This window comes from Oryzias latipes, chromosome 17 (genome assembly GCF_002234675.1).
Source record: "Oryzias latipes chromosome 17, ASM223467v1".
Taxonomy (NCBI): domain Eukaryota; kingdom Metazoa; phylum Chordata; class Actinopteri; order Beloniformes; family Adrianichthyidae; genus Oryzias; species Oryzias latipes.
The window spans coordinates 31,062,780-31,074,008 of NC_019875.2; the positions used below are offsets into that span (position 1 = coordinate 31,062,780).

Consider the following 11,229-nt stretch of genomic DNA (forward strand, 5'->3'; position numbering starts at 1 on the left):
TGTTATTTTTGACCCCAAACGATTGTCAATTGGAGCATTAGGATCGAGGCAGCAGTCTGGAGGGGGTCCCAGTGACCCACCATCCTTTCCTCTGGTGGACCAGAACCGCTGCTCATTGGCCACTTTGATGTCAGCTTCTGTCCAACTCTCCAATCCTAATTGAGTGTCTGAGTGCTTAAGATCCTTATCTGGATGGATGATGGAGATAACGGAGCTCCATGCACTGAGCCGCTGCTAATCAACTCACTAACCTCAAACATGTCTGTGTGAGGAATACATTATAATGTTATGTAATGTAATATAATTTAAAGTTATATAATATAATGTAATGTAAAGTAACATAATATAACATGATATATTATAATGTAATATAATATAATGTAAAGTAATGTAATGTAATATAATATAATATAATGTTATGTAATGTAATATAATATAATGTAAAGTAATGTAATATAATATAATATAATGTAGTGTAAAGTAATATATTATAATTTAAAGTAATATAATATAATATAATACAATATAATATAAGGTAATGTAATATAATGTAATGTAATGTAATATAATGTAATATATTATAACAAATATATGAATTACATATAAAAAATAATATATAATATAAAATGTAATATCCTATATCAGAAATGTGTTCCATTAATTACCGGTAAGTGGATTGGACACATCTTCTAGATCAGTGTTTTACAACCTTTTTTGAGCCACGGCACACTTTAACCTTGACAAAAATCCCATGGCACACCAGCATCCAAAAAAAAAAAAAAAAAGCAGAAATTCATGGTCTGTATTGATGGACAGCCCCCCCCGCAATCTCACGTGCCTTTTTGTGATAATTGTGGCCAGAAAAGCAGGAAGTTGCGGCTGTTTTTTCTAAGAGATGAAGTTAAATTAGAAAATTTAGAAACTGTTTGTTGTTCCCTTCTCTACCTCTGCCGGTTCCAAGCCCGGTTTGAGAAGGTTGCGTCAGGAAGGGCATCCGGCGTAAAACATTGCCAAATCTACCATGCGACTCGTTCGCTGTGGCGACCCCTGATGGGAGAAGCCAAAAGTGGAAGGAAGAAACTGTTTGTTGTGGTTTCAAGACGTTTCACAAGGACAACTCATTGTGCGCTGGGACACTGGCCCTTTAAGCCAATGCATCATGGGAGATGTAGTGTGAAAACTGCCGAAAACTTGCAGAAAGACTCGCGTCTCTGAGCTTCATTGTTTTGTTCACTTGTTCCACGGTCTAACAAAGGACTCTGTGGAAAGCTACACCGCTAAAGACGAGCTTTAGCTGGTGTTTCTGTTGGAACTGAGAGACTTTATGAGCAGAATCAGAACAAGGAAGTGAAGACTTTAAGCACTTCTGATTGGTCAGACTGATGACATGTGATTAAGCCTTCAAGAATGATTGGCGGAGACAGTTAAAGGGACGGGACTTTTCCGCAAACTGTCCTAGCTGCAGGTAAATCGCGGTAACGTAATCCTTATCAAAATGTCTTTAATAGAATTAAATAAACACAAAGAAAAAGTAATTTTAAGATCTTTTATATTCCTGACTACTCAGTCTTTTATCAGGGCCTGTTTGGATGAACAAAGAGCTGATTTCCTGAAGATGAAAAATGTTTTTAGATCAGTTAAAGAGGGCAATTTCCCGCGGCACACTGCACACTGGTTGAAAAACACTGTTCTAGATCATGGGTGCCCAAAGTTGGGCCCACGGGCCAGATTTAGCCCATTAAAGGTTGTCTTTTGGCCCACCAAGTCGTGCCTGTAGAGGCCGCGGAGTGTTTAGTTAAAGCCCCTCAACCTTTCCCATTCATTCATGGAGAAACAACGGCAGTAGCAAACGGATAAGAGGCGTTTTAAACAAATATGGCAGGAGGATTATTTTTCTCCTGAAATCTCTTCTCAGGCTGTTTGTCTTTTTTGTCAGCAGTCCGTGGCTTTTCCTTAAAGACTACAAAATACGCCACCACTACAAGACAGTTTTATCCAAACACAAAGGTGAGGCGCAAAAGACAGATTCTAGGGAGTTCCAATCTAAACTTCTGTCACAGAGAGCCACCCTCATGATGCCCTCGGCAGCCCAGGTCAGCGCCACATTGGCCGCCACGAAGGGTCGCCGTTAATTGCTGAGAGTGGGAGATTACGAGAGATTCAAAGAAAAATGTTACGAACTTTTTAGTCTCACTAATGTGTGTTACCTTGAAAAGTACCAAATACAAATAAATAAACTAAACTATATTCTTTATTCTCTGCTGTTATTTCATGACATGAAAAAATGATTGTATTTGGCCCACAGACCGGGATCACATTTAGATTTTGGCCCTTTGAACGAAAACGTTTGGTCTCCCCTGTTCTAGATAAAAGCAGGATTACTGGAGACAATTGCCCCCTTGCACCTCCGCTTTTGCCTACTGCCCTCAGGTAGAAGGTTCAGAAGCCTTCTGGTCTGTTCCACATGTCTGATGCCTCCTCCAGCAGGTCGTCCTCCTCTACCTCAGCTTTGCAGAACCACACATCCTGACTTGCATTGTTGCACATCTGGACTCTTTAGCAGTTTGTCACTGACAGCACGAGCAGCTTGTTGATCATCAGCAGGTCACCGGGGTCTGGCTGGAGTCCATCTTCATGTCGTCTTCATCTCCCACAGGTTCAGCGATAAGGTGAAGCACATCAAAATTCTGACCAAGGATGGAGGCTTTTACATCGCTGAGAGTCGGCTCTTCAAGACGGTGCTGGTAAAGGCTTTGACAGGAAGTCCTGTGCACACAGCATGAATGAGTGCATTCCTGTTCACACCCAGCAGAAACTTTTGTTTTCTCACATCAGCACATGAATCTGAGACCTACGCTCCTTGTTTGCTGCACCTTTTATTCCACCCAACTCAGACTCACAAACTAACTCTTATTTCATCATTTTTCCGGCGCCTTAAGAGGAAGCCGGATGTGATTCTCACGGACAGAACACCACCAGACAGACAGTTTTGCTCTTGCAGACCCGAAGTCTGTGCTGAAGCAGCATTTAAACAGAGCTCTGCGTGTCCTCCAGACCGTCACATGCTCTCATGTTAGTCCTGGAACATCCGAAACGCCTGGTTCCTCAAAGGGGCTGAGGGTTCTGTCCATCAGAGTAACGGACAGAATCAGGACCATCATGTTCTGGCCCGTCTGCATGGAGGATTCTGCAGAAATGTTCCTTCATCATGAAGCTTTGTGCTCAGTGGGATCTTCACTGTGTGAAGTCGAACAATATGTGTCAAAAATGTCCCTCGGACCAAACTTTTCACGCTTTTAAACCTTTTTTTAGACCTTTTGAGCATCAGCAGCATGAGTGTCAGCAGTCCCTCTGCTCGTGCATGCTAATGGCTGCGTCTTCTTCTGCTGCTTTTGCTCAGGAGCTGGTGGATTACTACAAGCAGCACTCTCTGAAGGAGGGCTTCAGCAGCCTGGACACCACTCTGCAGGTTCCCTACAGGGAACCGGACAACGGAAACACGCCCAGGGCCATTTCCAGGGCGGGCAGTGGTGAGTATGTCCCCTCCCCTCACTGCCTGACAGGCTCAGACGGCGTGTGGCGTGTTCCATCTGGAGCTCCTGCTTCTGACAGATGAACGTTTTTACTAATATGATCTGAAATGGACGTGATAGATAGTTTAAGTCGAGCTGCATTTCAGGAGACGCAGGAAAGACTCCTCAGATTATTACTAAAGGAAGGAGGAGAGACAAAGGAGGACAGAACTTGGTAAAAAAGAACAGATTCCTTGAAGAGATGGAGGAGGTGCAGAGAAATGAAAATGAGACCCAGAAAGAGACAGGAAGTGTTGAACGTGCAGCGTGAGCTGCAGCCGCTCCCTCGCTCGGCTTGGCAGGGAGATCCCAGCCAGGGCTCTTCGCCCGAGGCGAGCGCCGGGAGTCTGCCGCTCCCAAACCTCACGCTCCGCTCAGCTTAGAGATGGCTTCACAATTTTCCTGACAGCTCTGACGTTTCACTCCGGTTTGAGGTGAAAACCAGGCAAAGGAAAGAAAAGAGTCGTCTGCTGACACGCACCTGAGGGAACACCTCCGGCCGAGGACCACGACTTTCCTCACAACACTTGGAAAAGTTTGCAGTCTGTTCTGAAGGAGTAGATGGAAGCTGTCTCCGCTTAAAGAGACGTGCGTGGAAACAGGCGCTGCAGAGGCGGGCGCATGAAGGCGGGAACAAAGGAAAGAGGCTCTTTGTGTCTGTTTGGATGCAAAATTCCACCGCGTCCCTCCGTCAGTCTCTCAGCGCTTCATGCTTCAAAGCTGCTTTTGCTTCCGTTCACTCATACCCTGACAGCCCCACTGCTGTCCCAGTGCATGCTGGGATACATCATTGCTTTGCTAAGCGTCCCCCCCAGATGAGTCCTCCTCCATAAACAAAGTTTGGGCTGCGTGTCCTCCTCTGTGGCAGGCAGACACGAGTCACAGGGAAGCGAAGGACGCTTTGGAATCTGGAAATCGAAACACAGCATGAAACAAACCGCACACAAAACTCTGAAAAGAACTACACAAACAGACTGAGATCATGTCATTGTTTGGGTCTCAGGCAAACAGAGAACATTTATGTAAAGCTAGAAGGAGAAATGCAGCGTTGAATGTTAGATTGCTGAATCAAAATGAAACTTAAAGGGAAAAAAATTGGCAAAAAAATGTAAAAAGAAATAAAGAAATGATCCAAGTTGACCTTAAATAAAGAGGGAAACTGAAGTCATACAGCAAATCTGCAGAGTCAGCTTCTTTTTCCAAAAAGACATTTATCTGGATGTCGTTTACAGAAGAATACGTATGATTGGGCACGGAGGAGGTAGTTAGTGGTGAGGCTGTCCGTACATGCTGACGTGCTCTGTCTGCTGTTCATGAGGCCTTTGTGAGCTGCTGATGGGTCAAACGTTCCCTTAAAGAACAAACCGGAGACTTCTCCATGAACCTGAGGAACCGAGGCAGTCGTCTGATGTTTGCTCCTCTGCTCACATCTCTGTTGGCTGACACTGATCTCCTTTTTCTCCCCTTGACCCTCTCTCAAATCCTCTTTCCGTCAAACTTCTCCCATGTCTCCCTTTGCTCCGGCCTGAATGATCTCCACCCTAGTTTTCTCTCTGGTTCCTTCTGGGGGCTGCAGCTTTGTTCCTCCCAGCTTCTCGCCCTTCTGGTCAGGTAAAGCTGCTGCTTTTCTTCTCCTCAGACACTTGCGGACATGCAGAGCAGCCGTTGCCGCATTCATCGTTAGAGGCATCGCTTCAGCCGATGAAATGCTGGAAGTTCACGTTTGTGCTTGGATTTAGGTTTTCTGTCTGCAGAAAGCCCAGACTGCGGAACAAGCGCTCTGCTTTCACTCCCAGCATGGGGGGGCAGCCACATTAAATGAAGGGAATTTCGTTTCTGTGGATTCTGGAGCAGGTTTCCATCTGGTATGATGGAGCTGGGAGTTCCTGAGAGGATGCAGGAGTCCTCGCCTCCCCGTGTCGGCTTTTCTGATGATCCTGTGTAATCTGAGGGAGGATCCATGTTTGTCCGTCTGTCCTGCACCCAAAACAAACCTTTGGGTTCCACTAAACCTGATCTCCTTTCATGATTCTTCTCTGTTTTTTGTTGTTTCTCCATAAAAAAGACCAAAGTGAACGATGAAGCTCGCATGAATGACAGAAGAACAGCTGCAGATTGTTACTCTGAACCGTGTTTGTTCATAATCCTGATTTGTGAGATTTGGTTTATAAGAAATGAACAAGTGAATGTTTCATGTAACCTGTAATCGGCCTCTAGAGTATTGAAATTCCTCCTGACAGAAGCCCGTCTGTGTCAGTCTTCTCCCCCAGGGTGGTGGGCGTGGCCGTGGCGCGCTACGACTTCAGCTCCAGAGACACGCGCGAGCTGTCGCTGCTGCAGGGAGACGTCATCCGGATCTACAGCAAGATGTCCAACGGCTGGTGGAAAGGAGAAGTCGGCGGCCGGGTAGAGAATCCCATTCCCTCTTCTGCCTTTGCAGCTTCAGGGGGGGGCAGACATGCCTGTCCTCCTCCACGTTGGGCTACAGTTTGGGGTTTTTCTGGGTTGGTGGGGGTTAAATAACTGAACAAATATCTATTTTTTCTTCTTTATTCTCCTGTTTTTCATGAGAACAGAATAAATCCCGTCACCACGGTCTGCAGCTCAAAGATGTGAATCAGTTCTTTAGAAATGTATTGATCTGCATAATCAATAATTATTGTTGCAAACCTTTTGGTTTTCTGCAGATGTTTACATGAAATCCTCTTTAAGTTTTCTGGTTAATGTTTTGACCCCTAACTTCCAGAGGAGCCATTAAAGATGCATGTTTGAGCTTCACTGCGCTGAAGGATGCCTCTGTGTGCCCCCCCAGGTGGGCTGGTTTCCCTCCACCTACGTGGATGAAGAAGACTGACTGCTCAGAGGGTGACGTCATTTCAGTCGGTCGTTCCTCCAAACCCAGACGCTCGGACGTGAAAGGAGAGGACAACGGTCCCCCGCCGGACTTCCTGTCACATCAGAGATTCCTGGCGTGTCACTGGATGTCCTGCAGCCCCATCTGCCCCATGGAGGAACAAGTGCTGCCCCTAGATGCCCTTCCTCTCTTCCCGCCCACCCTCTGATAGATGGCTCTGTTGGCCCCCACAGCACTTGTATCTATTGTCCTGATGGTTGACAGGACGGCTTAGTCCTGCAGCACCGACTGAGGGAGGGGGCAGGGCGGCGGCGGCGCTCTGACGGTTTTTCTTCTACTGAAACGTAGAACCTATGGGATGTGTCTAAACGCTGGAAGCAGCCATTTAAAAGGTGGACTTTAAAATGTTTGGTCAATGGACCGGTGGGGTGGGGGTGGGGGGCAACAACAGCCTGATTGCTTCCTGTGGGGCAATACTTTGTTCTTGTTACTGTTTGGTGCTTCTTTTGTTTCCTGCTCAGTTTATGATCCTTTATGACTGATTCCCACATTTACCCTGCAGGGGGGGTGGGGTGGGGGGGTTGGCAGACGCTCACCTTGTTTCCAGGACTGCCGGCTGGACAGAAGATTTCCTGCAGGTTATAAACTCTCAGAGCAGAAGCTGAAGTCAACTCGTTCATTAGAAACCTAAAAACCCCAAACGGAGGATTTTAGGTTTAGAGACGTTTACTGGAACTCTGCTTCACTTCCAGTCTGACCCAAGACTGATGTAACCGCTGTTCACCGTAGAGAAAGGTGGCACTGGGGTGTTCAGTGATGCAGCCCCCCCTCCGAGCTGTGTGCTCCACCACTTTTTAACTAAAGCACCTCCTCTGAATTGTGCTTCTAAATTCTGTTTTCCCTCCTCCAACACCACAGGCTCACTAATGAGAGAAATGAGCTGCATGTTTGCAGCAGCTGACGCATGTTTGCAGCAGCTGACGCATGTTTGCAGCAGCTGACGCATGTTTGCAGCAGCTGCATCAGCTGCATCTGCAAACATCAGGATTATCCCCAACATTGATGTAAAAATGCCTCAGCAACGGTTGGACTGAACTAAAACAGAAACGCCGCAGTTTGAGTCATTTTCTTCTTTAGATTTAATGACGATAAAAACTGTAATAATGTAATTAAGACAAAGAATAAAATGAAAATCCTTTTATAGAATTATTGTATGAAGGATTCTGTGTGTTTATTATCAGTTTGAATGAGTTTTAACAATTAACTGATTTTTAAATGACTATTAAAATCTAGACAACATTTATTTTGAAACCTTGTTGTTTGTATTTGTGGATATAAATAAAGATTTGCATATTGAAATGTAGGTCCTAAAGTGTTCATAAAACCTTTCTAGACCCCCCCCCCCTTCTGTCAGGAAGGTGTAAAGGTGGAGCCTTCACACCTTCCTGAGTTTTAGAGGCTCTTACATCATCATTTGTCTCCTTAACCCACCAGCCTCCGGTCATCCTCTCTGCGTCTTTGTTGGGGGGGGGGGGGGGGGGGTTACTGAGCTTTGGTGAGAACTGGAGCCTTTCACCCCCCCACCCCCATAAGCTCACTAAAAGTCTTTTTTTTCCTTATTTCTGGATCGCTGCTGTTTGGAATCTGGGTGGAGAGGAACGGCTTAAATCCAGACGTTTCTGTACTTCACATTCAGAAAGAGTCTGAATCCACGAGGAGACTCAGGACCATGAGAGGTTTTTGAGGCTGAGGAGTCACAGGTGAGTCAGTTTGGGGTAAAGAAGCAGAGCTGATGCTTCAGTTGTAAAGTGGAGCGGCAGAGTTTAGGAGTGAAAATCCTCCATCCAGGAAGCTGCAGCTTGATGGTTTCTGGCTTTCCTGCAGCCTTTGGTGGATTCATGAGCCCCCCCTCCATCACATCCTCCCACTTTCACTGCTGCAGCACCTGTTCCCGTCTGAATCCATCCAAACACACGCCTGTGGAGCTTCCTCCTCCCACGGTGGAGGTTCTGCTTCCCGTCGTCCACGCCGACAGCTGCAGCACAATTCTGTGGAAAGACGTCAAACCAGCAGCAGATTGAAGTGAGCAGCCAGAACAGAGGAACGCTCCTCAGAGAGGAACCTGAACTGTTCTTCATCCCAGACTTTCTGCTTCGGACCAAGAAGCATCTCATATGAGGACAGACGTGTCAGAGATGCTCACATGTGACCTTCTGCAAGTTCCGTCATTAAAAAGGTTTTCCACAATGTCCTCAGCATGGAGAGCAAGAGGGTCAGAAGGAATCAAGAGGAAGGAGAAACAAACGACCTCTGTTCTCTCTGCAGGGAGGGGTGGACTGCCCCTCAGTCATGCCAGCCCCCACATGTCTTGACAGGCACAAACTCAGACACCTTTTTTTAAAAACATCTAACTTCCTGAAAAAACACCTGGACTATTTTTTAAACCACTTTGGTTTCAGCTGCTGTGGATCCAGTTTGGTTCTTCTGTTCTGCAGCAGTTTGACCCAAAGCGTTTCCAAGAAAGCCTCAGACCTTCGTCCACAGCGTCAGCCGTCATGGAGGGAAAAATCCCACGTTTCATATGGACACGTCAAGTCCATAGTCCAGGTCAGGGTTTGGGTCTGAGACCAGGTCCAGGTCCAGGTGGGTCCAGGTCCAGGTCCAGGTGGGCCCAGATCCAGGTCCAGGTGGGCCCAGATCCAGGTCCAGGTCCAGGTGGGTCCAGGTCCAGGTCCAAGTGGGTCCAGATCCAGGTGGGTCCAGGTCCAGGTCCAGGTGGGTCCAGGTCCAGGTCCAGGTGGGTCCAGGTCCAGGTCCAGGTCCAGGTGGGTCCAGGTCCAGGTCCAGGTGGGTCCAGGTCCAGGTCCAGGTGGGTTCAGGTCCAGGTGGGTTCAGGTCCAGGTGGGTCCAGGTCCAGGTCCAGGTGGGTCCAGGTCCAGGTGGGTCCACGTCCAGTTGTGTCCAGGTCCAGGTGGGTCCAGGTCCAGGTGGGTCCAGGTGGGTCCAGGTCCAGGTCCAGGTGGGTCCAGATCCAGGTGGGTCCAGGTCCAGGTGGGTCCAGGTCCAGGTCCAGGTGGGTCCACGTCCAGGTCCAGGTGGGTCCAGGTCCAGGTGGGTCCAGGTCCAGGTCCAGGTGGGTCCAGGTCCAGGTGGGTTCAGGTCCAGGTGGGTCCAGGTCCAGGTCCAGGTCCAGGTGGGTCCAGGTCCAGGCCCAGGTCCAGGTGGGTCCAGGTCCAGGTGGGTGCATGTCCAGCTGGGTCCAGGTCCAGGTGGGTCCAGGTCCAGGTCCAGGTCCAGGTGGGTCCAGGTCCAGGTCCAGGTGGGTCCAGGTCCAGGTCCAGGTGGGTTCAGGTCCAGGTGGGTCCAGGTCCAGGTCCAGGTGGGTTCAGGTCCAGGTGGGTCCAGGTCCAGGTCCAGGTCCAGGTGGGTCCAGGTCCAGGTGGGTCCAGGTCCAGGTCCAGGTCCAGGTGGGTCCAGGTCCAGGTCCAGGTCCAGGTCCAGGTTGGTCCAGGTCCAGGTGGGTCCAGGTCCAGGTGGGTCCAGGTCCAGGTCCAGGTGGGTCCAGGTCCAGGTGGGTCCAGGTCCAGGTCCAGGTGGGTCCAGGTCCAGGTGGGCCCAGATCCAGGTCCAGGTGGGCCCAGATCCAGGTCCAGGTCCAGGTCCAGGTGGGTCCAGGTCCAGGTCCAGGTGGGCCCAGATCCAGGTCCAGGTGGGCCCAGATCCAGGTCCAGGTCCAGGTCCAGGTGGGTCCAGGTCCAGGTCCAGGTGGGTCCAGATCCAGGTGGGTCCAGGTCCAGGTCCAGGTGGGTCCAGGTCCAGGTCCAGGTCCAGGTGGGTCCAGGTCCAGGTCCAGGTGGGTCCAGGTTCAGGTCCAGGTGGGTCCAGGTCCAGGTCCAGGTGGGTTCAGGTCCAGGTGGGTTCAGGTCCAGGTGGGTCCAGGTCCAGGTCCAGGTGGGTCCAGGTCCAGGTGGGTCCACGTCCAGTTGTGTCCAGGTCCAGGTGGGTCCAGGTCCAGGTGGGTCCAGATCCAGGTGGGTCCAGGTCCAGGTCCAGGTCCAGGTGGGTCCAGGTCCAGGTCCAGGTGGGTCCAGGTCCAGGTGGGACCAGGTCCAGGTCCAGGTGGGTCCAGGTCCAGGTGGGTCCAAGTCCAGGCCCAGGTGGGTCCAGGTCCAGGTGGGTGCATGTCCAGGTGGGTCCAGGTCCAGGTGGGTCCAGGTCCAGGTCCAGTTCCAGGTGGGTCCAGGTCCAGGTCCAGGTCCAGGTGGGTTCAGGTCCAGGTGGGTCCAGGTCCAGGTCCAGGTGGGTTCAGGTCCAGGTGGGTCCAGGTCCAGGTCCAGGTCCAGGTGGGTCCAGGTCCAGGTGGGTCCAGGTCCTGGTCCAGGTCCAGGTGGGTCCAGGTCCAGGTCCAGGTCCAGGTCCAGGTGGGTCCAGGTCCAGGTCCAGGTCCAGGTGGGTCCAGGTCCAGGTGGGTCCAGGTCCAGGTCCAGGTGGGTCCAGGTCCAGGTGGGTCCAGGTCCAGGTCCAGGTGGGTCCAGGTCCAGGTGGGTGCAGGTCCAGGTGGGTCCACGTCCAGTTGGGTCCAGGTCCAGGTCCAGGTCCAGGTGGGTCCAGGTCCAGGTGGGTCCAGGTGGGTCCAGGTCCAGGTGGGTCCAGGTCCAGGTCCAGGTGGGTCCAGATCCAGGTGGGTCCAGGTCCAGGTGGGTCCAAGTCCAGGTCCAGGTCCAGGTGGGTCCAGGTCCAGGTCCAGGTGGGTCCAGGTCCAGGTCCAGGTGGGTCCAGGTCCAGGTGGGTTCAGGTCCAGGT

The 11,229-nt window shown here is 50.3% G+C and overlaps 1 protein-coding gene across 3 annotated transcripts in view; it reads left to right on the plus strand.

Moving 5' to 3' along the window:
* Positions 1-7,737, plus strand: part of LOC101160624 (guanine nucleotide exchange factor VAV3-like) — a 59,388-nt gene extending 51,651 nt beyond the window's left edge. For 2 of the 3 annotated variants that reach the window (XM_023965041.1, XM_023965042.1), the window contains exons 24-28: positions 2,657-2,744; positions 3,401-3,530; positions 5,118-5,183; positions 5,830-5,978; positions 6,385-7,737. In XM_023965041.1, coding sequence (XP_023820809.1) covers positions 2,657-2,744; positions 3,401-3,530; positions 5,118-5,183; positions 5,830-5,978; positions 6,385-6,426 — 475 coding nt within the window. In that variant the 3' untranslated portion in view covers positions 6,427-7,737. The remainder of the gene's footprint in view (positions 1-2,656; positions 2,745-3,400; positions 3,531-5,117; positions 5,184-5,829; positions 5,979-6,384) is intronic. The other variant, XM_023965043.1, reaches the window with a different exon arrangement.
* Positions 7,738-11,229: the final 3,492 nt, after the last annotated feature.